Genomic DNA, 27,569 nt, shown 5'->3' on the forward strand with positions numbered 1-27,569 from the left:
GGGTGCCAGGTGTGTCTCCCAAGGAGGTTTATTCACCCGCATGTGCTTGGTGCTTGTACCTGGATAGCTCAGTTCCGTAGGTCTGGGGCAGGACTCAGGCATATATTATTTTGGAAAAAGATCCCAAACAATTCTAACGTGCCTAGCTTTCCCCGACCCTTTTATCCATCCTCCATGCCCCACCTCTGCTCCCATCGAGGACCGCTGGGTTAAGTTTTTATGACCAGTAAGTGATTTACTAGGATGCTTTCATGTGCAGGTTACAGGAAAGCCAACAAACAGTGGCTTAAACCTATGATTTTTAATGGTTCAATAATCAACTGAAGTGTAGTCAGAATAGTGCCCTTCATCCATCCGAGCCCCCAAGCCCCACAGTTACTTTACTTGGTAAAAGAAACTTCGCAGATAAGGTTAAATTAAGGATCTTGAGGTGGGGAGGTTATCCTGGATTGTTTGGCTGGGCTCCCTGTAATCCCAAGAGTCCTTGTAAGAGGGAGCAAGGAGGTCAAGGGCAGAAGAAGGAGATGAGGCGACAGAAGCAGAGGTTGGAATGATGTGTTTTGAAAGTGGAAGAAGGGACCACGAGCCAAGGAGTGCAGGTGGCCTCTAGAAACTGGAAGAGACAAGAAGACAGATTCTCCCTTGAAGCCTACAGAAGGAATACAGCCCTGTCAACACTACGATTTTAGACCTTAGGACTGTCAGACAATACACTTGCATTGCTTTGAGCTACTAAGTCTATGGTAATTTGTTACAGCAGCAAAAGGAAACCAATACCACTGTGAGAAGTATAAAATGCAGATTCTTTTCTTTTTTAAGTTTATGTATTTTAAGAGAGCACACATGGGGGAGGGGCAGAGAGAGGAGGACAGAGGATCTGAAGTGGACTCTGTGCTGAGAGCAGAGAGCCTGACGCAGGGCTCAAACTCATGAATCGCGAAATCGTGACCTGAGCTGAAGTCAGACGCCTAACTGATTGAGTCGCCCAGGGGCCCCTAAAATGCAGATTCTTAAGCCTCTCTCACAGAGATAATATTTTAGCAGAGGTGGGTGGGGTCCAGGGATGTGGGGTTAAACTAGTCCCTAGGTGATTCACTGGCCTGTGGTCCTTGGACCTCACCTACAGAGTTATAATATACCCATAAATCATTTATTATTTCCCTTGGAAGTTCAGAGGTGGGCATTCCTAGGTCAATTATTCTCTTTAAATTGTTTTTTTTAATGTTTATTTTTGACAGAGGGAGAGATAGGGCGTGAGCAGGGGAGGGGCAGAGAGAGAGGGAGACACAGAATCAGAAGCAGGCTCCGGGCCCTGAGCTGTCAGCACAGAGCCCGACACGGGGCTTGAACTCATGGGCCATGAGACCATGACCTGAGCCGAAGTCAAACACTTAACTGACTGAGCCACCCAAGCGCCCTTTGGTTGTTCTCTTCAGCTCAGTGACGTCATCAAGAGCCCAGGCTCCACTTCAACCTCTACCCCACCACCCTCAGTGCGTTGGACTTTTGTCTTTAGCCTCCTTAAACTGTGTGCACTGGAAGACACCGCATCCTCACACAGCCAGGAAGGGGAGAGAGAGCTCTCTCTGCAGGCCTGTGTGCCCCTCACTTTTTAGTCAGGGTGGTAAATTCTTCCCCAGAGCTCCCAGCAGACTGACTTCCCCTTACAGCCCACTAGCCAAAACCGCATCACTTGCCCACCTCCAGTAACATGGGAGGCAGCGAGAATCCTTGAGTTCTCCTCCTCCTCGTATATCCCCTCAAACGACACTCCCCTCTTAACCTAGCTGTGGCCTCTCTCCTCCAAAGTGACCCTTTAGTGCCAGTTCCTTGTCCTTTTGAATCATCTCACGTCCCACCGTTGGCACCCTTCACTTTGAGAAATAAATGCATTGTCTTATTTAATCTTTGTGACACCATGCAGTCGATAATATTTCCCCTGTTTTTACAGTTAAGAATCAGAGATTGAGAAACATGCCCAGGGTTCATTGGTGGAAAGCTCCTAAGTGGCAGGTCTGTCTTAACTGTAGAGCTCAAGCCCTTAACCATTACACCCACTGGTTACACAACTGCTTCTCAGTTGTTTGATTTTGGTGGCACGTTCTCAAATGCTAGAGCTTTTGGCACACTTGACGAGATTCAAAACACAAAGCAACACTAAGCAGATCAGTCATTACAACACAATCACCATCATCGGAGGGTTTTGCGAGAGGAGAGGAGGACATGACCTGACTTTTGTTTTAAAAGGATCATTGGCCACTGTCTCGAGAATACATAGGCGACAAGACTATTGCAATAATCGCTTCCCCTCTTACTCAGGGTAAAAGCCAAAGTCATTGCGTTGGCTTATTAAGGCCCTCCACAACCTGCCCCCTTCTCATACCTCCTCTCCTTCCACTCTCCCCTTCACTTCCTCCTCCACTCGCTCACGCGCCTCCTTTCCTTATGGACGTGGAGCCCTCGAGCATGCTCCCCACTGCTAGTATTTTCTCTTCCCTCTGCTGGGAAAACTCTTGTGCTGGGCTTCAGTTCTTACCTCCTTCAGGTCTTTACTTCTTGTCATCTTCTCAGCAGGCTTTCTTAACCACCTCTTCAAAATCACTCCCCCACCCCCCCAACACACACGCCCAGGCACACATTCCCCAGCTTTCCTTCCTGTTTTATTTTTCCGTATAGCACTTAATTTCTAACATGCCATATAATTTACTAATTTATTGTGTTTTCTCTTTCCTCTCACTAGCATGTAAGAGCCATGAGAACAGGGATTGTTGCGGGTTTTGTTTGTTGCCACATACCCAAGTCCCAGAACCTAGGGCAGAGTAGGCATTCAATAAATAGTTGTTGAATGAATATAATTTTTATGCGCAGCTCTGATTAGTTCTAAGGAGTAAATTCCTAGAAATGAAAAGACTACATTACAGCATATTGATATATATATTTTTTAATTATTGCGTTTATTTATTTTGAGACAGAGAGACAGACAGACAGGGTGTGAGTGGGGGAAGGGCAGAGAGAGAGGGAGACACAGAATCCAAAGCAGGCTCCAGGCTTTGAGCTGTCAACACAGAGCCTGACGCGGGGCTCGGACTCACAAACCGTGAGATCATGACCTGAGCTGAAGTTGGACGCTTTACCAACTAAGCCACCCAGGTGCCCCCGGCATATGGATATTTTAAAAGGCTCTTCATACCCATGACCAAACCCTGTCTTCTCAAGGTTGAATCCAGTCACACTTTCATCAGTGGCTCTGGCATCCCAGCCCACTGTGCCCGCACATTGTAATCAGGGTTAACACGTCTGTAGTCAGCTTGGGATGTGGCAATCATATTTCCTTTTAATTTATATTACTTTGATTAGATCAATTTGTATTTGGTTTTTTCATTCATTTCTTCTTTTGGTGACCATTAGCTTGTATCCTTTGCTCGTTTTTCTAATTTAGCGTCGGTGTTTTTCTAATTTAGTATTGGTGTTTTTCTTTCTTATTCTTCTTTTTTAATGTTATTCATTTTTGAGAGAGAGAGCATGAGTGGAGAAGGGGCAGAGAGAGCGGGGGGGGGGGGGGGCGGACAAAAGATCTGAAGCAGACTCTGCGCTTACAGCAGCAAGCCCAGTGCTGGGCTCAAACCCGTGAACCGTGAGATCATGACCTGAGCCGAAGTCGGATGCTCAACCTACTGAGCCACCCAGGCGCCCTCCCCTTTTTTTTTAAGTTTATTTATTTATTTTGAGAGAGAGAGCACACCAGAGAGCTTGAAAGAGCAAGGGAGGGGCAGAGAGAAAGGAAGGGGGCGGCGGGGAGAATCTCAAGTAGGCTCCACGCTGTCAGCACAGAGCCCAATGCAGGGCTGTACAAAGGGCTCAGTCCCACAAACCATGAGATTATGACCTGAGCCAAAATCAAGAGTCCGATGCCTAACCAACTGAGCCACCCAGGTGTCCCGATGTTGATGTTTTTCTAATTGATTCATAAGTACTTGTTTGGCTATCAGGTTACTAAGTCTTTGTTAACCGTGTTACAAATATTTTTCCTAGTTTGTCATTTTTCTTTTAATTTTGCTTATGGCGCTTCTTGGCATATAGTTTTGTAGTATAATCATTTTAACCCTATGTTTCTTCTTTTGCTTTGTGTTTGGAAAGGTCTTGTCTACCTTTCAGATCAGTTGTTCCTCTGTAATTTCTTTTAGTTCTCACATTTTTTAAAATATATTTTACTCTTTAGTTAATCTCTAGTGTTTTATCGCCTTGTTTGAGGCAAAAATCTAACATCCATTCTTCACAAATAGTCAGCTACTGTACAGGCGGTCCTCTTCTCCCTAATAAGAATGCCACCTTTGACTCTATTAGATCTTTATACTGTGGCGTGTTTCAAGTTTTTCTTTTCGTTTTTTAAGTTTATTTTGAGAGAGAGGAGAGAGAGAGAGAGGGAGAGAGCATGAGCACGTTTAGGGGAGGGGCAAAGAGCGGGAGAGAGAGAATCCCAAGCAGTCTCCACGCTGTCACTGCAGAGCCCGATGCAGGGCTCGAACTCACGAACTGCGAGACCACGGCCTCAGCCAAAATGAGGAGTCGGACGCTCAACCAACTGAGCCCCCCAGGCGCCCCTCAAGTTTTTCAGTGCACATCCATTTGTAATTTTCTTTTGTCAGAATCCAACTCTATTATTACAGCTTTTTAACATCTTCTATAAAATTTATTTTTCTTCATTTGTTGGTTATTATAAATAACTTTTAAGATTGTTCTGTCAAATTCAGGAATAGATGTAGAATTAACGTCCAAAAATAAAAGTCAGATGATGCCACTGTCTCACAGAAAATATTTTAATGATCCCTCACTGCCTTCGGAATATAAAGTCCAAACTCTTTAATGTGGCACCCAAGGCCTTCCTAGACATGCCCAGCTGAACTCCTTAGTCTTGTGTGTAGCTACTTCTTGCTTGCAATTTAAACTTCGGATCTGTACCCATATCCACTGCTATTTCTCACCTCCCTGTCTCTGCTGCTAATGACCTTGACTAATCCCCATTTGTCTTAAAACCGACACCATAGCTGGGGCGCCTGGGTGGCTCAGTCGGTTAAGCGTTCGACTTCAGCTCAGGTCACGATCTCACAGACCGTGAGTTCGAGCCCCGCGTCGGGCTCTGGGCTGATGGCTCAGAGTCTGGAGCCTGCTTCCGGTTCTGTGTCTCCCTCTCTGTCTGTCCCTCCCCCGTTCATGCTCTGTCTCTCTCTGTCTCAAAAATAAACGTAAAAAAAAAAACAAACCTGACACCATGGCTTTCACACTGGCCAGGCTCTGTGGCCACGCATATGTGTCCATTGTCACTCTGTGTGTGTCTCTATCACCACGTAACCCACCGCATCACATCGATGAGTTAGTTTTTCCCGTGAACTTGGTGGGAGCATCTCTTGTTCATTTCGTATTCTTAGTACCTCGTGTGCTACCAGTCGTGCAGCAGGTGGTGTAGATGGATTAGAGGGGGAATATTCAAGACTGGAAGTAGGGAGATGGATTGTTGCCGTAATCAAAATCAAAGATGATTAGGGTCTTGACCAGGGCCGTGATGGGAAAAATGGAGAGGAAGGGACATATTTGAAACGTATTTAAGAGGGAAAATTGGCAGGACTCTGTGTCTGGTTAAATGCGAGGGAAAGCGAGAGGGAAGATACTTTGACTCTTAGATTTCCAACCTAGACACCAGGGGTACCTTGTTGGTAACTTAACCATTCTTAGGCATTCAAGAGGAGGTGCAGATTTAAGGAAAATATGATTAGGACAATTTTAGATGTGCTGTGACTTGGAGGTGCCTTTATGGTACCCAGTGGAGATGTCTAATAGGCAATGGGATAGAAATAGGCTAATTATATACTTTTATTGTTCAAACCAGGACCGTTTTGAGATTGAAACAGGGTGCTATTAGTAATTATGCCGCGACAAGCATAAACTAGGAATGACCCTGACAAACTGGGATATATGGTCTCTCTCTATATAAAGGTCAGATATGAAGCTCAAAGAGAAAGGTCTGGAATGTGGTTAATGGTTTGTGAATCATTAGCATATAGATGCCCTGAGAGTGGGTGAGGTTGCCTGGGGGGAGTTTATAGGATGAGAAGAGAAGAAGGAGCAAAAAGAAAACCATAGGGAATACAAACATTTGGATAGTGATTATCAGTGGGCAGAATGTTCTCAAAACACTCGTGTCTTCACATTTTCCTGAAGATTCTGATACCCTAACCAACCACGCCCATTCCCCACTCACCTCAATTACCCTCTATGGTCCCAAATTGCAACCGGAGGTGATTTTGGAAAAAAGTCAAGAACTATAGGTTTATAGGAAGGTCAGACGAAGGGGAGCCAGCAAAGGAAACTCTAAGTGTCCAGAGAGATAAGAACCAGCAGGCTATAGTTTAACCAAACTCACTGAGAGATGGTTAGAGGTGGTCAGTAATGTCAAATGCTACTGAGAGGCTCAGTAATGTGAGGAACTGGGAAGAGTGTCCATTGGCCTTGGTGCTTAGAGGGCACTGGTGCTCTTTTCTAGGGGCGGTCAGTAGTGTTGTCCTGCAGACACCAGAGGAAGGAGGAGGGGCTAAAGCAGTGAAGGGTAGAGACAGGAGCAGCTACTGGTCTCCCTGCAGCACTGAAGCACAGAAAGATTACTTCTTGCTTTAAAACTGAAGACAGAGAGTGTTGGGTCCACAATTTGTTGACTTCAGGAAGGAGCCAGTGGAGAGGGCAAGGCTGGGTGTAGACGAGAGGGAAGAAATAGCAGTTTGTAGTCATATTTAAGCTGTTTTCCTTGGACTGGTTTTCTTGTCAGGAATACCTGTGTTGTCCTAGAGTTGAATGCCACCAACCCATTCCAGTAGGAGTCACTTTGACTTTGAAAAACTTATCATTCAGATATCTTTTTATTTGGTTAGCCTGGGGTCTGGATTTTTCTCCCAATTTTTTACAGAAGACTCAAGATGGAAACCTTTGACTAGAATATAAATTCATCTCCCAGTTGCACTGATTTGCTGAAATGTCGCTAACAAAGTGTTAATAAACCATCAAGCTAGACTTATGGGTGGATATGATATATCCTTGTTGATAGATTTAGAAGCACATACTGTAGATGAATCTATTCTTTTAGAACACATATGTGTGTGTTTATGCAGTACTGTATGTCTTAGAAGGAAAAGTGAGTTTTAAACTGAGAATTGATTTTTTTCCCCCATGAGAAGCTCCATTAAAAAAAAAAAAAAAACTTTAAGTTTCAGAATAGAAACTGTTCCGTTTTCTGATCTGCTACCTCATAGTAAGAAGTTAGTTGTAAGGTTAACTTCCTCGGAGAGAAGAAGGCAAGGACACCAGCAAATGGAAAAGAAAGGTTTAATTGCTCTGCAAAGGCCCAGACATGCTCTGAAAAGTAAAGATTTCAGGCTTAATGTGCACAGAACAAAAGGCCGTTGTGAACTGTGTACAAGAGTTGGTGAGAGTTTGTATTCTGCCCCTTTTTTCTGTGGGAGTTATTTCCTGTTGTTGACTAGAGTTCTTTATTTAGAACCACCTAGCTTCAGAATGCCTGCTAGCACGCAGAAAAGTGTGTATTTAAAACATAGGCTTATTTCAAGACGATCTCTGAAAAAAGTCACATTACCCATGCACTGAGACAACATCATGTCCCCAAAGGTCAGAAGAGCATGTGGGCTTTATTTCTATGCCTATGTGGAGAGACACAAAATAAGAAAGAATCAAAATGCATTTGGTATAGCAGCCAGTAGTCACCTCAACACCAAGTGAGAGATATTTATTTCATGGGGAAAGTGTGTTTCCGTTGTTTTAGAATGCACAGACACATACGTGCACACGATTTCACTTTTTTAGTGCTAAGTGCATTATTTGGCATATTAATCAAGTAACAAGCCTTCCTATTTTGTGAGGAAACTTTGATCTTTTCTGGCATGATAGAAGTTAGCCTGTTGGGTGAGAAATACATGGACTTTATCCCAGTTATTCTCTTACAGTTGACCTGTCAGCTGGGCTTCCTGTTAAGAACTTTAGGTTACTGTAGAGTCATCATTGGATTTTACAGTCTGTTATTAGGAGAGAGAGAAGGATAATATATCAAAATGAGTGTAAGGAATAAGTTATTACTGAAATAATGGGGAATGAATAAATACATTAAATGTAAATACTGCTCAATGCTTTATTAATAGAGATTAAGAAATTGTGGGAGAAAAACTTCTGAAGTTCTACTTCATGGGGACCATAAGGAAGAAAGAAAATAAGGTGTATTTTTTTAACCTGGTGAAATCTAAATCAATAAATTCACACTGTGTATTCCAGCATACTTACTTGGCTTTTCATGTTTGTAAAAAAGAAATTAAACATTATAGATAAAAGAGAAGCCACCTGTGTGTCTCTCCCTGATTCCATTTCCCTCCTCTGTTTACCAGAGGTAACCACTTTCCTAAACGTTTTTTTATCTCTAATGTTTTTATTCTGTAATTGCATACCTATGTATTTGTAAACAATGTATAGCCATATTTTACATGTGTTAAAAGATTTTATATAGTGAGATTATACTGTACATGTTTAACAGCTTGCTTTGTTTTACTCAGCATTATGTTTTTTTAAGATTTAGCCACATTGATATAGGTACCTTTAGTACTTCTTAACCACTATGGTTTTCAAGTGTATCAATTTACTCTTACCTTGGTGAACATTAAGGTTGTTTCCAATTTTTAGCTGTTATAAGCAAAGCGGCTACAAATACTCGTCTATGTTTTCATGGGGGATAAAAACAAGAGTTTCTCTAAGATTCTAGATTCCGCTCTTCTCATCCAGAATTCCTCCAGAGAATTAAGCCCCAGTACCCTAAGACATCCATTATATGTAATGAATTAACTTCCTTCCTGTAAATCTAGAATGATTCCTGTGTTTGGGCTGGAGCTAGGGACTGACACCTGCCCCTGAGAGCGATCGTGTGAATCCCTTTCTAATTCTTGAGTTCATTTGGGAGGCTTCAAATCAGCCGTGATGGGGCTATTTACACCACAGAAATCAGTACATGCTACAGATAAAGGCTTCTTTCCTCATCGACCCAGCCAGTTGGTGAACATTTACCAACACACGACTGGTTTTTAACTGTATACCATCCATGGGAGAACTGAGGAAATAGGCACTTGAATCATTTTCTGTAGGGCTTATTTTTTTCATGGCACCCCAGTAAGAGAGACTGCATGTCTGTGGGTAGAGTGGATGCATCTCCAACTTTACTAGTTCATGTCAGATTATCTCCAAAACAGTCAATCTGATAGCTGTGAACTATCTTTTTGTAATTTGCATTTTTCTTATTACCGATGAGATTGAGTTATCTTTTCACATGTTTGTTGGACATTTAAGTTTCTTTCCTCTTTAACCCACTTTTCTGTTGGGTTTCAGGACTTCTAAAAACTTGATTCAGAAAGCTCTTTATTCTGGATACTAATCATTTGTTGATTATATGAATCACATATGTCATTCCACAGCCTTTAGCTTCCCTTTATTTTGTTCGTAGTGTCTTTTGTTTAATAGGTGTTTAAGTTTAACGTAATCACATTATTGATCTTTCTCTTTATGGTCTCTGCACTGGGTGTCTAGTTTCTGAATAGTCCAAATCTCGGCAGGAAACAATTTCATTCAAATGATACAACTTATGAGACTTATTAAAGGGACTTTTTACAGAGATGTGACAAGAGTTGAGGCATGGAAGACCAACAACAGTAGGAAGCTGTTCCTGTCCTTAGATCTGAGAGAAGGGGAGGAAATGGTGTTGCTTGAATTGGGCAGAGTTGATACCCTGGAGAAGGGGGCCGCCGCAGAAGCTGTAGGTGTGGAGGGATGGATACTGCCATGACAGGGGCTCAAAGCAGGAAGGGTCACGAAAGAAACACCCAAGCCTCTTTCCCCTCTGACCCACTGGCCTCCTTCTGGTGCCTTGCTTTTGCTGAATCCAGCTGGCAGCTAGTTGGCGAAAGAGCTTAGTCCCGAGGGGGTCAACATTTCAAGGCACAGAGCAAAGCAAAAGCGAGTGAGTCTGAATCTTAGCAATCGGACCATAATCTCACATTCTTTAATCCTGAGGCCATAAACATATTCTCCTATATTCTCTCCTTAAAAGTTTTATTTATTGGGGTGCCTGGGTAGCTCAGTCAGTTAAGTGTCTGACTCCTGATTTCAGCTCGGGTCATGGTCGTGAGTTCGAGCCCCACGCGGGGCTCAGCACTGGCAATGCAGAGCCTGCTTGGGATTCTCTCTCTGCCCCTCCCCACTTGTGTTGTCTCTGTCTCTCTCAAAATAAATAAATAAAGACTTTAAAAATTTGTATTAAAAAAAGTTTTATTTTTAAAAAATGTTTATTTTGAGAGAGAGAGAGAGAGAGGGAGAGAGCGAGCGCACAAATGGGGTAGGGGCAGAGAGAGAAGGAGAGAGAAAATCCCAAGCAGGCTCGCATGCTGTCACCGCGAAGCCCGATGTGGGGCTTGATCTCACGAACCATGAGATTGTGACCTGAGCCAAAATCAAGAGTCAGATGCTTAACCGACTGAGCCACCCAGACGCCCCTCTCCTGAAAAGTTTTAAAGTTTTGTTTTACGTATTTAGATTTAGTCCACCAGAATGTATGTTTTGGAAAGATATTAGGTACTTAATTTTATTTTCCATGCAGTTAATCAAATGGCCCTTAGCCATTTATTGAATAGTCTGCTCTTTCCCCCTGATCTGTAATATCAGACCTGTCATATTATATACTTTCTTATATGCGTGGGTCTATTTCTGCACTGTCAATTCTGTTCTGTTGATCTATTTTTTTTTATTAAAATTTTTTTTTTAACGTTTATTTATTTTTGAGACAGAGAGAGATAGAGCATGATCGGGGGAGGGTCAGAGAGAGAGGGAGACACAGAATCTGAAAGAGGCTCCAGGTTCTGAGCTGTCAGCACAGAGCCTGACGTGGGGCTCGAACCCACGAACTGTGAGATCGTGACCTGAGCTGAAGTCGGATGCTTAGCCGACTGAGCCACCCAGGCGCCCCTCTGTTGATCTATTTATCTATCCCTATGACACAACACTCTCTTAATTACTAGAAATTTATAATAAGCCTCGGTATCTGACAGGACGCATCCCCCATTTTGTTCTTTAAACTTACTACAGCTATCTTTTGCTCTTTGCTATTCCAGATGATTTCTGGATTTGCTTACCAAGTTCCATGAAAAGAAAAGGGGTATTTAAATTGGAATTGCGTATAATTTATTGATGAGTTGAAGGGAGAGAGAAGTGATATTTATAAAGTATTAAGTATTCTTGTTCATAAGTGGTATAGTTCCCCATTAATTCTGCTCTTTTCATCTGATGAACTTTTGGAAAGATTTATGTTTTCTCACTTTTCATTTTTGGCCGCATGTGAAAATAGTAAATCCGAAGTCTTTATAGCTGTTATTTTTTTTATCACAAAAACTAGACGTATGATGTTTAACAGTTCTAAAGTGGTAACAAATGAGAATGGATTGAAAATGAACATCTGATGCATTACAATTTTTGTCAACCTTTTCGTAATTTGGGTCTTAATTTCTAAAATGAAGTTAAAAGGAAATATAAATGGTGCTGAAATTACCAGTATCATTCCCACAAAAGCTAGTGCTAGGAAGGACTGTGCTGCCGTGTGTAAGGAGGCCAAATGAATAATTAGTGAAAGTCAGGGAATCTGGCACTTTTTAAGTGAGTTTTTTTTATTTGCTGTAATCCTTTCACATTTATGTTTTCTTTTAAAAGAATCATTTTTACGAATGATTAGGTATACGTATTGTTTGAGCAAACTCAAGTTCGCAGCATGTAATTTGTAACAGAACAGAACGGCAATGGGCGTCTATGCTATAGATGATATTCTCTCATTCTCCTTTCTAAATTTGGTGTCACACAGATTCAACTTCTGTTTTTAAAAAGGGAAGTTACATATAGCTCATTCACACTATTATTTTCCCCTTAAAAGCCAGTTTCTCTGATAATTATCCATTTAAGGAGTTTCATATAACTCAAACAAGACTTCTCTGAGGAAACAGTTTTGAAACAAATGTTACTTAGCAAGATTGAATTTTTGGTTCAATATTTAAAGCATGTTTAGCAAAACAATTGACTGGTGACACCAGGGTATCTAATGTGTTAGTGTTTAGCTGGGATGCTTGCTTTACTTCTTCCTACTTGACTTCACTCTGTGTGTTTCTGAAATTTTAAATTAAAAAACCTTGTAACTTAAAAATACAACCTTTTTTCAATTTAAAGCAAGGGACCGGTATGATTGGACAGTTTGATAATTTTGAAAAAGTCTTACTGTTTATTCTGGCAACAGAATAAACTTAAACTTTAATAAACTTAATAAAAACTTCTACATTGGTGACTAAAAGAAAAGATAAGGTCTACACCATTTTACCTAGGTGTTGCCTCTTCCAGGAAATCCAATAAAAAAAATTCAAAGGTCAAACAAGTGGATTTATTTTTAGTTGTATACTGTGTTTCCATTTAAGCTGGGTTCTCGTCAACATGTTTCTTTTCTAATGATGCCTCATAGCCTGAACTTAGAGGCATTTCCTGGGCATCTCTACACATTAAAGCTTGGAAATTTTTTAACTTCTCAGGGTAGAATTTTCATAGCTGGGACTTCAAAAATGGATTAAATATATTATTTACATTCCCCAAATTACCATCATTTTCTTGAGTGACTTCTTTATCCATAGGTGATTTAAATGTACACAATCCTAGATAGTTTCTACAGTAGATATGAGACCATGTATATAGCAGAAAAGAGAATTTAGTCTAGCCAGTCATATAAATGCTTGGTTTTGAAACATAAAAGATGGCCAGCATTAGAGTAATACTGTTAAAACCAATTATTTTTGCTGTCATCGTCTTACCAAGTTTTCCTGCAATTTAATATTGGTTGATGATGTTCATAACATATTTGGTTATTGGCATATTTTTTTTATATTCCATGACCAAGAGGGCAGGAAGGTGCCAGTAAGAAGTGGTCATTTGAACCATCCAGGTAATCACTGGAAAATTTGCATAGGCAAGTCTTTTCCCCCCCATAATTATCAAATGCTGCTGTGGTTTTAAATACCATTTGACCAAGACTTTTATTTCTTAAAGTAAGTAGGAAGAGAAAACCTTTATAAAGAATACAGAATGGTGGAATTTCAGCAGTAATTTATCTGCGAGGTTACTTCCCCAGTCGTGAGACTGTATAGATTAATAGTACTTTGTGAGTGCCCATTGGTCCTTTTAGCTATGTTAAACCCAAATGCATATTTTAGAATTGCTGAAAAGCAGTTACAAGGACAATATTGTATTGCTCACAGCAGGAAAGATTAACCCCTTGAGTTTATGAAACTGGGTATAAACACTTCAGCATTCCTTAAATTATTCATTCAGTGAAAACTTAACAAATATCTGCCGTGTCAGGTTCTAGACAAAGCGATAAACATGAGTGAGGGGACTGAATGGTGTGATGAGTTTTCTTTCTTTTCTGTTGTGTTGTTTATGGGGTATTAATTTTGTGGGCTAAAAAGGGATGCTAACAAAGCTGACAAGCAGGGTTGGGGTTCTTTGGGTAAGAAGTAGAATTGTTATTTTACAACTCTAGTATAGGGTCGAAGCAAAGTCGTGTCCAGCTCCTGGCCAGCACTACCCTCCTGGTGATCTCTGCACGTCGACTCTGTACTTCCTGCCTATAACCCATTCTCCTTCCTTGAGCACTTCATACTCTTCTCAAGACACTCAGCTTGCGTCTTTCCTGGCTTCCACAATTTCAGTGAATGTTAGGAATCACAGCCTCCAGACCTTCTTTGTCCCTGGGAGTCAGCTTGATAAAGGAGTTCAATTGGCTGGTTCATCTCCAAGCCTCTGTTTACTCCTCTGTAAGACATGGGAAGGAGGACCTGTCCTGCCTGTGGTACAGGAAAGGTGTTTTGAAGAGCGGACAAGTAAATCCGTATGAAAATGCCTTACAAACCATCCTGCTTCTATCCAAACGTTGGGGTTGGGGGCGGGGTGACTTGAACCATAACGGGTAACAAATCCAGGAGAATGTGGATAGATTGCTCAAATCTGTCTTCTAGATAGGAAAATAATTCCAAGAACATATTCTGTTGAATGGAGTATATTATCATTATTTGTACTTCTCCTTTCTTTTGGAAATTTGTGAATGTGAAGTTGGTTTTATATTCTTCCAGTTTGAGCAGGTTATCTCATTTGAGTCTAAAACTCCCCTATGGGGGTAGTCTACATTGTAATCACTTTTTTATAGACTCCTAGCTCTGGGAAGGGGCTACAGAAATTGTTGACCCTGAGCACCTCCTTTTGAAGGGTGTGAAAGCAGGCCCCGTGATGCTAAGCGTCTGATTCAGCCTCACGCCTGGCTGTGGCTGAGGAACTAGACCCCAAATCTCCCGACCAACAAACAACCTGTGCTGTTTTCCCTAGAACTGGGGCTGACCCTAAACCTGTGACATGGCAGATTAAGAAACTAAAGAGTCAGTCATAATTAAGTGATTTATTTGTACAAGATCTTCAAACTCCTACGCCGGGACTCATCATCCCCCTCAGACTGGTTCCCGAGGACAGGGAAGGTCTGGAGGCTGTGCAGTCTCAAACATTCATTGCCGCTTTCTGTGGGTGCCAGTGGTGCTGAGTGTCTTGAGAAGAGTATGAAGTGCTCAAGAAGGGAGAATGGTTTATAGACAGGAAGTACAGAGTCGACAGGCAGAGGCCCTCGAGAGGGTAGTGCTGTGTGGGGAACAGAGGACAATAAGAGATGCTTATGAGAAGCCACCACCAGTCCTAGTGGAGCAGCATCTAGCAGGAAAGAAACGTAGAGTTGTTACCAGTGGTTTCCAACTGAGGAGAGGGTGAGAGCAAAAGCTGTAGTCTCCTAAGAAGGGCTGCTCCAAATTGGACCTCGCAGTTTATCTGAAGGTTTTTTTTAAGTTTATTTGTTTATTTTGAGAGAGAGAGAGAAGAGAGAGAGAGAACAGGCAGGGGAGGAGCAGAGAGAGAGGGAGAGAGAGAATCCCAAGCAGGCTTCTCCCTGTCAGCATAGAGCCTGGTGCAGGGCTCGAAGCCATGGATTGTGAGATCATGACCTGAGATGAAGAGCGGAATGCTCAGCTCAACCAATTCATCCACCCGGGTGTCCCTATCTGACGATTTTAGTGGAAAATAGTGGCAAATGAAATAAGAAGGAAACTAATGCCCAGCAGAAGCCATTTTTTTTCTAGCAATGGTGAGAAGGGACTAATGAACAATGTTAGGGGAAAAAAAGGTTTTAAAAGCATTTTCTTCAAATATTATCATTAAGATATTTTAAATATTTAAGTATTGTCAGATTTTTTAAAAGGGAAGAAGGCATATCTCTAACAGAAGAATAACCTTCTCTCAGAACATAAGGGGCTGTCAATGCAAAGCAGTCCCATAATAATTAAGGAAGCTTTGCAAAAGCAGCCCTTCCCTGGAGTTGAAGTTCTGCTTGTGCGAATGAACCATGACTTCAGGGAGAAACGGGGAAAAAAACCTGACAAAAGTAGGTGGAGGAAGAGGTGGAGGGGAGTCTGCAGAAGTGGATGTGTTAACATGTTCCATTGGCACAGTGACGTTTTAAATCGCTAGTGGCTGCAAAGTACTGAACCTGTCTGTGCCACCTTCTCTAGAGTGTTGAGGTTTCCAAATCCTTCTGTCCCGTATGACTCCTTGGTAATCAATGAGGTGACGTGACTCCCAGAAGTTTATTTTAAAGTTAACAGTTTTCAGGGGCTCCTGGGTGGCTCAGTCGGTTAAGCGTCCGATTTCGGCTCAGGTCATGATCTAACGGTTCGTGAGTTCGAGCCCCGCGTTGGGCTCTGTGCTGACAGCTCAGAGCCTGAAGCCTGCTTCAGATTCTGTGTCTCCCTCTCTCTCTGCCCCTCCCCTGTTCATGCTCTGTCTCCCTCTGTCTCAAAAATAAATAAAACATTAAAAAAAATTTTTTTAAGTTAATAGTTTTCAGTTGTCAGTGAATGAGAAATCCAGGTTCAGGAAGGATGTCTATATTTTCCATAAAGAGATTATTTAGCCTAGCTGGCCGCATACAATATGTTTCAATAACTGAAATGTTTATTTTCTTTTTTTTCCCGAAGACCAATAGTTTCAAGGTGTATACGTGGATGATTATTACTAGTATTTCAAGTGGAACCGGAAAGATAAAATGTAATAAGGGAGAAAGAAAAATTAAAGTTTAAAACTGTTTTAAAGTCTTTGTTTCTCAATTTATATAACCAGCTTGTCCTGGTGTCATTTCTTGGGTGCATGCTAATTAAGTGCTAAAAGTGGCCTTCAGTCAGTGAAGTCGTCTAGTAGTTTGCAAGATGTGAAGGTACAGAAACTTTCAAAGAGAAGCAGTGAAGTGCGAACTAGTAGCCAGAACTACAAAGCCGTGTTGAGAAGTAGCTTTCTGAAACTAAACCAGTGAGTATTTTTATAATTTACCATTACAGTTCTGTACTTACAAAAGCAATGTTTGTTTTCTCCCTAAACAGATATGTTCCTGATAGTTAAATGCGGATGACTGGTCTAATTTCTTAAATGTGAGAGCGAGAAGGAGAAACTCTAAACTCTAAATCCTGAGGGTAGGATTATTTTAAATGGGCTTGTTAATGTCCCAAAGAGTGGGAGTGAAAACCACACTTACATGTTCACTAAACATTTCTTGTTCATGTGCTGGGAATAAGCAATGATTTTTTAAAAAGCGTGCCGTTGCATACTGAAGGGACTTGACTTCAAAAGCTCAGGGAGAGCCTTTCCTTATCTCGGTGGAATTGGGTTCCTAGGGCCAGGCAGGGATTGCTGTGCTGGCTTGCGGGGGCTGGGGCTGGGGGAGGGGTGGTTAACCACCTTGTGTCTGACCACATCGGCAGCTGTTGAAGCTGCCACTTCACGCTTTGACAAAAGATACCAGACTCTAAAAGTGGGGGAAGTGGAACTCCTACTATATAACGTGCACACTGTTAAGATGTTACTACCTTCCAAGGTGTGGAAAGGCGAAAACCTTTTCACTTGAAAACTCAAGTTTCTCTCCTAAGAATGCAAACCTTTCCTGAATTACATGCCTTAGCAGAATCACTGGTCCACTCTGTGTCTGGAGACACAAAAATTGTCACTTAGATCTTAGTTCTTTTTACAGGAACACTGCATTTGGTAACCCGTTTGCTAGAATAAATATTCAAGTGTCACAAAAATTCTGCAGGTCTAACTTGCTGCTAACTTCAGTTCATGGGTAAACGGTTTAAATTCATTTTAAATTCAACAGAGCCTTTGGCCTCTGCCACAAAGATATCACAGGAAGAGATTATTGCAGCTTCTGTTTCAATGGCTTTTCCTTAAAAGTGAGCGCTGAAAGAAAGTATAAGGGAGTGGGTGGTTAGGAAACTGTTAGAAGTTAGTGTTGTCTCTAAAAGGCAGAACTCTGGAAATGAAAAATATCTTGGCTTCACAGCAAAATGTTTGAATGCTGTGCCGCCCAGGCACAGACTGAGCAGGACCTACAGAGGGCCCGGCACAGTACTTCCATGATGTGTCATTTGGAGCGCCATTATAATGAGACTTTCTAAAGACATCCACAAATAATTAGCTTTTGGCATTGGTTATACTTAAAGAAAAATCTATAAGATTTTAACTATACTGAGGGTCAAGTAAAATCCTTTTTTATTCTCCTTAAACACAAACACTGCCTCCTCTACCAACAGTTTAAACCAAGTTTAATTTCAGTAAGATCATCAATTTGATAACAAATCATTGCAGAACAGTTCGAATAGGTCTAAACTTGTCTTGATGTTAACGACTTATAATCACCTTTATGTTAGGTCTTAAAGCTTTATTATTCTTAAATATAACTAGTAGAGTGGACCGTTAAACGCCAGCTATCTGAGATGATACTGATTGGGGTGGCAGCCAGAATTTTAAGATGCTTCAATTACTTTTTGTAACATCTTTACACTGAACGCGCATTTAACTTTTAAAATAATCATTAATTTTCCGGGGGAGCTCTTTTCCTGGTGTTTTAAATTCGCACCACTTAGGCACACACACAGCTCTCCCAGTTAGTATAAATTTCTCCGCTAAATGAAAGTAGTTCAAAGCAGGAGCTTTCCTAAGGAGAGGGAAAAGGTTATCCACATGAAACTTCTGGGCGGAGGACCGGGGGCCTCTGACCCCGCTGCGTCTCCAAGCCTGGCTTCTCTACCTGCGTGGGCTTTGCCAGCGCGGGCGGCCGGCTGCCGGCTCTGCACCGCTGCGCAGCCGGCCACGAAGGATGCAACTCGGTTCCGTCCTACTCCGAAAGTACTGTTGACTTGGTGACCCATTTCGAGGTGTTGGGCCGAGACTGTCGCACGCAAGGGGCATTTTCTGCCCCCGGCTCCAGCTGGAGCCCCCGTCCTGCCATTCGGACATCTCTGCAGGCCACTCGTGCGTCCGGAGACCTGGCCGTCTGGGAGTGTCCCAGCTGCAGACGCTGCCGCCCCCCGCCCTCCAGGGACGCCTATCTCGAAAGCCGCGCAGGCAGCGTGGACGCCGTGCCTCGGGGTCGAATTTTTGCCCCTCACCTCCTATCCCCCCCTCCCCTGCGGGACCCTGCCCGCCCTGCTGACCGGCCCCAAGTTGCCGAATAGCTCAGATGCTTGTCATATTTGCGGTCGCGCGACTCAGCGGGCTGTGCGCGCGCTGCACTCGCCGCCGCCTTTGTCACTAGCCGCTCGGTCATTTGCATGAGTATTTTCTGGAGTGTGAGGGGATTATTGGTGGTTAGTTGTGGTCCCTTGGCCGGAGTGTCTCTTTTCGTCTCGCCTTCTCTTTAAGCCTTTCCTTGAGAGAAAATAAAGGGCGCGCCGGCCGGGGAGGGAGCCGTGGGCGGCGCTGCCACCCGACGTCTCCCGTGCTCTGCCTGCCCCTTCCTGCTCCTGCAGCGGCCGGGGCCCGGCTCGGCATTTATCTCGCCTCCCGGGACCGCCGGGGGAGGGGGGCGGGGCCGGGAGAGGGGCGGGGCCGGGAGAGGGGCGGGGCCTGCGGAGCCAGGGGCCCGGAGCTCGCGGGAGGCTCGCTGGCCGCACGTCACTCCTGCACGGCGAGTGCTGGAGCACGAGCTGCCGCTCCCTCGGTCAGGGCGCCCCCTCCGCCCGCCTCCCGCTTCCTCCTCCGCTGCCTGCCTGCCGCCGCCGCCGCCGCCTCCTCCTCCACCATTGTATAATGCTCCGAGCGCGCCGGCAGAGGACTGCGGAGTCTTAGCTTCGGTCTCGTCTCCTGCCCGCTCCCCGGCGCCACCCTCGGGCCCCCGGAGCGGGGACTCCGCATGGAGAGAGAGTAGCTTGAGGAGTGGGCAGAAACCCCTCCTGATGCGTTAGTTCCCAGGTGGAGCTGCATGTGGTAAGTTCTCCCGGCGCCAGGCTGGAGGGGATCCTCGGATGCGCCGGGCTCCCGGCGATGGGTGGGGGGCAGCGTTGGGACCCGGCCAGGGCCGGGAGAGCCCGGAGGGCGGAGGAGGGGCCCGAGCGGCCGCGGGGGTCGCGGGCGCCTCGGCGAGAGGGACCTGGCCTGGAGCAGGTACCCGGACAAGCGTTCCCTCCCACTGCTTCCCGGCCCCGCGCCCTTAGACCCTCGGGCCGAGGGCCGGGGACCCCCGGCGTACCCGGGCAGATCTGCTGGGGGAAGGGCAGGGGACGGGCAGTCACGGACCCAGGTCAGGAGGGGGTCGGGAGCTAACCGGAGCCCAGCAGTGGGGCGAAGGGAGCTTGGAGCTGTCGCTTCTACAGCTGGGATGTGTGTGCGTGTTGTGGCCGTTGTGTTGTTGTGAACGTACGAGACTTTTTTTTTTTAAGGTTCGGATTGCTGGAGCGAAGGCTGCTTCACTTTTGGGTTCCGTGACCGGGTCTGCATCCAACTTGCTATAGTGTGTTTCTGTGAGTTTCTCTTGTGTTTTTAGCTTGAAATCCTCCCTCTCTTCCCTGCTTTCGCCCGTGACAAGTGAGTTGATTTTGAATATGTGTGTGTATTCAACTTAACGTCTCACTGGCTTTTAAGTTAGAAATCTACAAGTCATCTTGGTGGTAACCGCCTCTGACTGAAAGGGAGGGGGCTGCGGGGAGCCAGCTGGCCCTGGCCCTGGACTTTGTACCATTAAGACAGAGGGTGCCGTCCGAGGGCCACTGCATCTAAAGAAAATCATAAATTGTTCTTATTTTTATTCTTGGTGGTCAATCATCCTGCCTTTAGCAGAAGTAGTAGTAATAGATTGAGAAGGGAGTAGGGTTTGGGCTTTAGTCTAAATTTCACAAAAAGATTAGGTATAGTTTGTCTTAGAGTAACTTTTTGCTTTCAAACCGGGTAGTTTCAGGATGTTTGGGGTGGCAGAAAGTAAGTTTTTACAGGCACTGAATAGGGAAGGGCAAATCAGCAGGGTGAGACATACAGCCTCAGACTATAGCAGTTTTTATTTGAATCGAATTGGGCAGCCTCAGTCTTAAGGAAGATAGTCGATGTTTTCAAGCTTTGTTCATGAAATACGCTTTTTGATTTCCCAATATCTGTTAAGAAATGGCCATAATGTGTGTAAAGAACCTAGAAGTTGTAGTAGCCAATAGGATCCTCGAGGCCTTAAGTGTTCAAAGTAGCGTTCTGTAATTAGGGACTGGCCTCTGACAAGATTGAAGTGGGCTCTTGGCTCCACTCAACCCCTGGAGGGCAGTCCACCTGAGAGTCTCTTCATTGTTGTGCTGAGGGGGGTGAAGGGGATAGTTGCTCAGCTAACCAGAAGGCACGGCTCACTCCAAGAGCTCCTCCCATTGCTCCCACTTTTTATAGCAGTCTATTCTGATTTGAGTGAGCTAGAGTGTGCTGCGAGGATGAAAATACCCATCCGAAGACCCAGCTTCTGGCATGAGCAGGAATAGCTTGTTCACGGATCTCTGCTTTCCTATAAATTTCATCCGTTTCTTTGTGGAAAGAAAAAAAAAAAAAAAAGATGAATGTTAGAAAGTTTTCTTTTAGCTTCATTGATTTACTTAGAGGGGATTATATGCTAATGTAAAGTTATTTATGTTGTTCCTCAAGTTTGGAATCCTTGAAAATAATTTTTACTTTTTTCCTCTCTTCCTAATTGAAACGTACATAACTGTGTTGCTGTCAGATGAGAAATCTTAGGAAATGGATTTGAGAGCCTTTTTTTTTTTTCTTTTCTTTTCTTTTTTGACACTCCGTGTGTTCCTTGCTTTATCACAATGGATAGGTGAGAGGACTCACATTTTATAATACCAGCCAAGTATACAACAAGATGTCCTAAGGAACAGTTTTATTGTCAGGCAAGTGTCACAGCTTCTTAGGTAACAGCTGCTCAGGTTTGTTTCCCTTTAAGAACTAAGAGAAGGATATTAATTGAGATTTTGAAATCCTTTAGACTCCTGTTTGCTGAATTGTCCCCCTTGAAAGCTTTTTCAGTGAGAAGGTGAAATGTGAATTTTACCCAGTTGTCATGCACTGAATTATCAATAATGAGTATAGAAAATAATAAAAATCTTGATATTTTAAAACTCACTCAAATTTGTATAGCAACTGATAGCTTTTGGCATCCACTATTTTACATAACACTCTAATGGCAGAATAAAAGTACAACACTACTTGAGAAAGACACATACACAAAACATAAAAAAAAAGGTGTGGAGGAGGTCAAAAATACAGACAAATGCATACAGTGGTCTTTTTGTTTTGTCAAAGTAGCATACTACAGATTATCAGTATGAAGTTTTACTACAAGGTTACCCTCCGTCAAAATATTTTACACTTTATTTTTTTTAATGTTTATTTATTTTTGAGAGAGAGTGAGGTGTGTGAATGGGGGAGGGGCAGAGAGAGAGAGGGAGACAGAATCTGAAGCAGGTTTCAGGCTCTGAGCTGTCAGCACAAAGCCCCATGTGGGGCTTGAACCCATGAACCGTGAGATCATGACCCGAGCCAAAGTCAGACACTTAACCCACTGAGCTACCCAGGTGCCTCGATATTTTACTTTAATTAACTGAGAAAGGTAAAAGCTACAACAGAAACTTTTTGAGTTTGTTTTTTGCTGTGGTTCCTCATTAACACCTATAGTAAAAGCATGGTGTTTTATTTTGTATTTAATTTCTGTCAGAAAAATGAAGACCACTTTGTCAATATTCTATGTGGATTAAATACATGTAGAGGGAAATATGGCATTGAGGAGTGTGAACCTTAGTTCACTTTTAGAATTTTTTAAAACCTTTGTTGCTACAGAAATTTCATATTTACTGTTAAGATCTATCCTATAGGAGATGGTTCTCGTTGCAGTAGTTTCTTGGCAAAGGACAGAAAGAGAAAGAGAGAGGTATCTCTGATTACTGAGTCCAAAGATCACACGTATGCCAAAGGCACCACAGAGGGCAAGCTTCCAGTTTTAAGTGAAAAATGGCTTCGCAGGAAAGGTAACACCTACCTTCATAGGTCTTTCCATGAATTAATACTGGCCAGCAGAACATGAAAATCTAAGATTTGGCCACTGCATATGCATAAATCATAATTTTCTACCTGCTGCTACTATGTATTACTTCAACAAATGATAGAAACCCGTAAGCTGGGACTCCTGCTTAAAAAGTATGTGGGTTTTCAACTTAGTTTTAATATTCTTGAAGGAAACAGCTACTAACCAAAGCTGGCGTGTCTTTTAAAACAATTATTGTCTCCAATGGCCAGTGCAATTGGTATGAAAAGCAAACTTCTGCCCTCTGTGCAGATGCTGGGAAACCCTGTGAACAGAACTGTCCCCTGGAGCGCCCATCACTCATTGTGTGGAGCAGTGTCTTTCTCCATGAGCACTGTGTGGCAGTTCATTCTTTGTATGAATCTGTGAATGGCATATGTCAGGCCAATAAGACGACATTCCTATTCTGGGTAATAAATAGATGCCTTGTGGGTTTTTTTTTTTCTTTTTTCTTTTTTTTTCTTTTTTCTCAAAGATCATGAGACAAAACATGCTTGGCTGTCTAAAAATTTTCATTGACATACAAATAAAAATTTCAAAATAAAAACCTCACAGTATCTTTGAAAACGTATGACTTTTAATAGAGCAAAACAAATACTTATCATTTAAACTAAGCACTTCATATAGACCATGCAAACTCCCTTTTGGAAATTCTGCTCCCTTTGTGGTCTGATGGCTCCAAAAGCTGGAAAGCCTCATTTGTCTCCTCTCAAGGTCTTCTGTCCCTCATCTGAACTTAATTAGAAATACCTGCCAGGATTCACTGACACAAACAACCACAATTTGATTTATCTATTTTAGAAACCCAGGACCACGTAAGCTGTATGCCATGCCCAGGGCTGCTCTCAGCTCAGACCGGAGTCAGCTCCTGCTGGCCTGTGTGGCCTCTCCTTACACTGGCACGCTGTGTGTGGAGCGCTGGCCCTGGCCATGAGCAGGGACGGCAGGACGAGGGGTGAGTGTGCCCGGCCCGGCACCGCCCGGAGTGGAGTGAGCTATGCGGATGCGTGGGGTGGGGGCTGGAGGGAGGAGAGTGGAGGGCAGGTCTGGAGCCACTGTGCAACTGCTACAGCAGGTCTGACTAGTTTTAGGTGCCCAAAGGCAGCTTTGTTTCTCTAGTGACTCCAGGTAGCAGCAAACCTATGTTCTTAAAACGAATTCGTGTCTGAATTACTATCTTTTTGTCTCTCTGCAAAAAGCCTGTAACTTTGCAGAGTTATTAAGTAGTTCCAAGGTTTCTGCTTTAACAATCTTCATAGGCGGTTAACTGAGGAGATGATGCTGAACCAAGCGTTTTTGTGCTTCTAGGGGGTTTCACGTAGAATAGTGAAGGGGAAGGGATTCTAGCTCTTAAGGGCATTTTATGTATACACACACACACACACACACACACACACACACTCATGTTTACAGTGGGCTGTGTGAATCTGCTGAACAGAAAGTGAAAAGAACCGCTTGGATATGCCGTGGTTAGACGATTGCATTCAAATTACGTTCGGATGGATACGCCACTTGCTGCACATCAACCTTTAGCTCCTTGCTCTCCTCTCCTGGCCTGCTGCTTATCACTCCCTGCCACGCCGGGGCTCCTGGGGCTTCGAGCAGGGCTGCTGGAGTACCCCACCCTGGTGTTTAGAAGTGCTGCCTGAGTTCAGCTCAGGGAATCTGAAAGTCCCAAGGTCATCTCTACACCAGAACAGGTTTGCGTAAAATTCTAGCCACGCTAAGTAAGGAGATAATGAGGCGGCACCTGTTTTAAACCGAGCCTCCCTGAGTGGTTATCCCATTTTTATAATACCTGATACAGACTTGCTTTTCAGATTTCTCTCCTTCTTTGAGGAGGGAATCTCCATGTGCGTGTGTACCTCCGTGTCTTCCCCGCGGTTGGAGAAGCCATCCAGCAGAGGAATTTGAGTTTTGTGGTCTGCAGCTGAACAAGAAATTTTTGTGCTGCCTTTCTGCTTGTCTTGAACCTGGTGGTGGTCCTTTCTGAATAGTTTTTAAAACAGGCTGCTTTCTTCAAAGCATTTTTTACCGAATCCAGGAATGTAAAATAAAGTAGATTTGACCTGATGATGATTGTTAGCTGCCTGATGGTAGCTGGTTTCTAAATTCAAAATGTGGATTCCTCAAGTGGCACCTGCCTTCTTGCTTCTGAAACCCCTGAAGATAGGCAGGAGGACTGGAATGTCAGGGGTCGCAAGTGTGGTAGACTGGAGGCCCGCTCTCCTTAGGGATCATTGGAGACCATTGAAGTGTTAAGAGGTCAGTTCCTTAGAAAATAAATATTTATCATATTCAGTGTGGTACTTTGATTATTTTTATTGTCTTTGACTAAGTGACTTTGTGTTCCATGGGTCATTAATTATCAATACGTAGAAGTCTTCAGAAAGAAACACATTTCATCTCAAAGTGGCCCCAAAGTATTATTTGTAAAAATGAATGGCTGCCATATTTATAAAGTATCATTCACAGCTCTTGAGTCTAGTTTGTGTCCTCATTTTCTTTCTCTACTTTGTGAATTTCTCAAGTATACTATATAAAGTTTAAATTGTCTTTGTAAGACCTTATCACTAGCCTGCCCAATTCTTAGGAGTGACTAAAACATTCTGAGTATGGATGTGGCTTATATGGGACTGTGATTTACACAGCAAAATAGTTCCCTCCCTTTTACATGTCTCTTAAGTTTATTTCTATTACCCTATACCTTCAGTTTTTATCTTCTTGTGTCATGTTGTAGAGATTTTTTTGAAGGAATCCAGATTTGGACCATACAGTACAAGGTTTAGTTTGACTCAGTAAGTAAATTAAAAAAAAAAAAAATAACTAGACTGCATGTGGAAGTTAAAAGATGAAATATGTTCAATATTTGTGAGCAATATTTTATAATCTGTCTTCTTTAAAGTGATCTTTCACAGTAATACAGAATACAGTATAGTATACAGTAAAGTATTCTGAATTTGAACGCAAAGGAGATTAAAAACGCCCCATAATGTTTAAGAAACACTTCCATAAAAACACTTCCTGATGGTGTTACTAGTGGTAACTAGTTGGCTAACAAAACGTGGAAGGCAACCTTTTGTTTTAACTAAAGATGCAATTTTATTTTGCACAGATTTATTTGAACAAAGTACATTTGCCTGTTTCAGTGTGACTGTTTTATATATCTGATGGCCCTCTTTAAAAAAAAAAAAAAAAAAAACAGAACAAAAAAACAAAAAGCAAACCTGTCACTTACTTTTGGCAAGGCATTGGTTTCTACCCAAAGCCTTTTATTCCCCCTGACATTGTTTATTAAAGGTCTCTAGTGTGAGGGGGAAAAACAAGGTATCTTTGGGGAAAAGGTGCTATAGGAGGGTTGAAACCAGAATCCCATCCAAGCAATTATAAATACAGGAGAAAAAAATATTTTCATTATGTACGGGAATGGGGGTGGGGCAAGGCTGGCTAGACTTTACAGGCACATTATCTTAAGAGAAGGAAAGAAATTCAAATCTAACAATTTTTTTTCCTTAATTGATTATGAATCTTTAAATTCAGCATGCTAAAGATGATCCTGACACCAAATAAGCGTGAATTACTACCATCAGAATTTAAATGATTATAATAAATTATTATAAAAAATAATAATGTTTGTATTTACAAAGTTTCAAATGGAAAGTTTGGTGATAGTAGTTAATTTCTTATGAACATTATTATGGAACATACATCATCATAGAACATCAACTTGTAATTGAGTAGAAAAATAGTTCATCAAGTAGTTACACAGTAACTGGTTTCGTTATCTCTCTAAGGTTAACTCTGTTACATTTTATAGTTAAATGACTCCTCCCCAATATCCCTTTTTTTTTTTAAATTTTTTAACGTTTATTTATTTTTGAGACAGAGAGAGACAGAGTATGAACGGGGGAGGGTCAGAGAGAGAGGGAGACACAGAATCAGAAGCAGGCTCCAGGCTCTGAGCCATCATCAGCGCAGAGCCCAACGCGGGGCTCGAACTCATGGACCGTGAGATCGTGACCTGAGCTGAAGTCGGACGCTTAACCGACTGAGCCACCCAGGCGCCCCCCCAATATCCCTTTTGAAGTTTTCCCAAATAACTGCCCGAAGCCATATCTGTTCAGTATGGAAGTAATTTCCAGTTCTTAAGAAGCAATAAGATTATTGAAGGCTTTTCAATACTAGTAAAATTCTTAATGCTACCATTGAGACTAACTCGTGTGGTTGGGAGTCCACTGTGGTTAGGACCTCCACTGGAAAATTTGAACTGTTGGCTTCTCCAAGTTCTCATCTTATACTTGGGTTTGTATGTTTGTTGTTGTTGTGTGTGTTCTCACTTCAGAAATCCTCCAGGGATTTTAACCATGGTTTTTGAAACATCAGTGTCACATACACAGGCAACAGCCTTTTTCTACATATAGTTTATTATTCAGTCTGAACCATAGCATAATGTAATTTAGTTTGGCCTTGGCAAGCCTCTTGGCTCGCTTAACAGTGTCCTGTGTAGACTGCAATTTGGGAACAATCTCTGAAATGTGTATACTTTGAGAAGTCTATAGGTAGAATTGCAGTGAATAATCAGAATTCAGGCGTGCCTTGTTGCTCTCCTGCACCCCCTTGTGGCTGAATGTGATGTGCTGTCTTTCAGAGTTTGAAAGGAGTTGACCTGTACTGGGCTGGCGTACTTAGTTTACACGGAGCATTAATAGCCGCCTTCTGTGTAAACTAACCTCTCAAGTTAATAGAATAGTTCTCGCTGAGGGTGTAAATAATTTATTGTGCTTATTTGATTTTTTTAGTTTGTAGAATTTGAAACATACGTATTGACATGTTTTGTGTGTGTGTGTGTGTGTGTTTAACTTTTTATTACGGAAAATTCCAAACACGCAAAAGTAAGAGTGTCATGCATCCCTTTGTACATATTACCCAGTTTCAATAGTTGTCAACATTTCGTCAATTTTGTTTCAGCTCCGTGTCCAGGTTT

The 27,569-nt window shown here is 42.7% G+C and overlaps 1 protein-coding gene across 7 annotated transcripts in view; it reads left to right on the top strand.

Moving 5' to 3' along the window:
• The window catches only part of SERTAD2 (SERTA domain containing 2), a 117,757-nt gene that overhangs the window by 75,435 nt on the left and 14,753 nt on the right, over nucleotides 1-27,569 (top strand). For 2 of the 7 annotated variants that reach the window (XM_086700994.1, XM_086700995.1), the window contains one exon: nucleotides 16,584-16,673. The exons of 1 other annotated variant lie outside the window; for it this stretch is intronic. Coding sequence is in view for 1 of the 6 variants with exons in the window: in XM_086700990.1 (XP_086557116.1) it covers nucleotides 23,410-23,540 (131 nt within the window). In the remaining 5 variants the exon portion in view is untranslated. Of the gene's footprint in view, nucleotides 1-16,101; nucleotides 16,513-16,583; nucleotides 16,674-19,124; nucleotides 19,465-19,916; nucleotides 19,998-22,242; nucleotides 23,541-27,569 lie in introns of those variants that run through there. 4 more of the 7 variants (XM_086700993.1, XM_086700997.1, XM_086700991.1 and 1 more) reach the window with 4 other exon arrangements.

The sequence above is a fragment of the Puma concolor genome, chromosome A3, assembly GCF_028749965.1.
Source record: "Puma concolor isolate L17-30 chromosome A3, mPumCon1.1.hap2, whole genome shotgun sequence".
Classification (NCBI taxonomy): domain Eukaryota; kingdom Metazoa; phylum Chordata; class Mammalia; order Carnivora; family Felidae; genus Puma; species Puma concolor.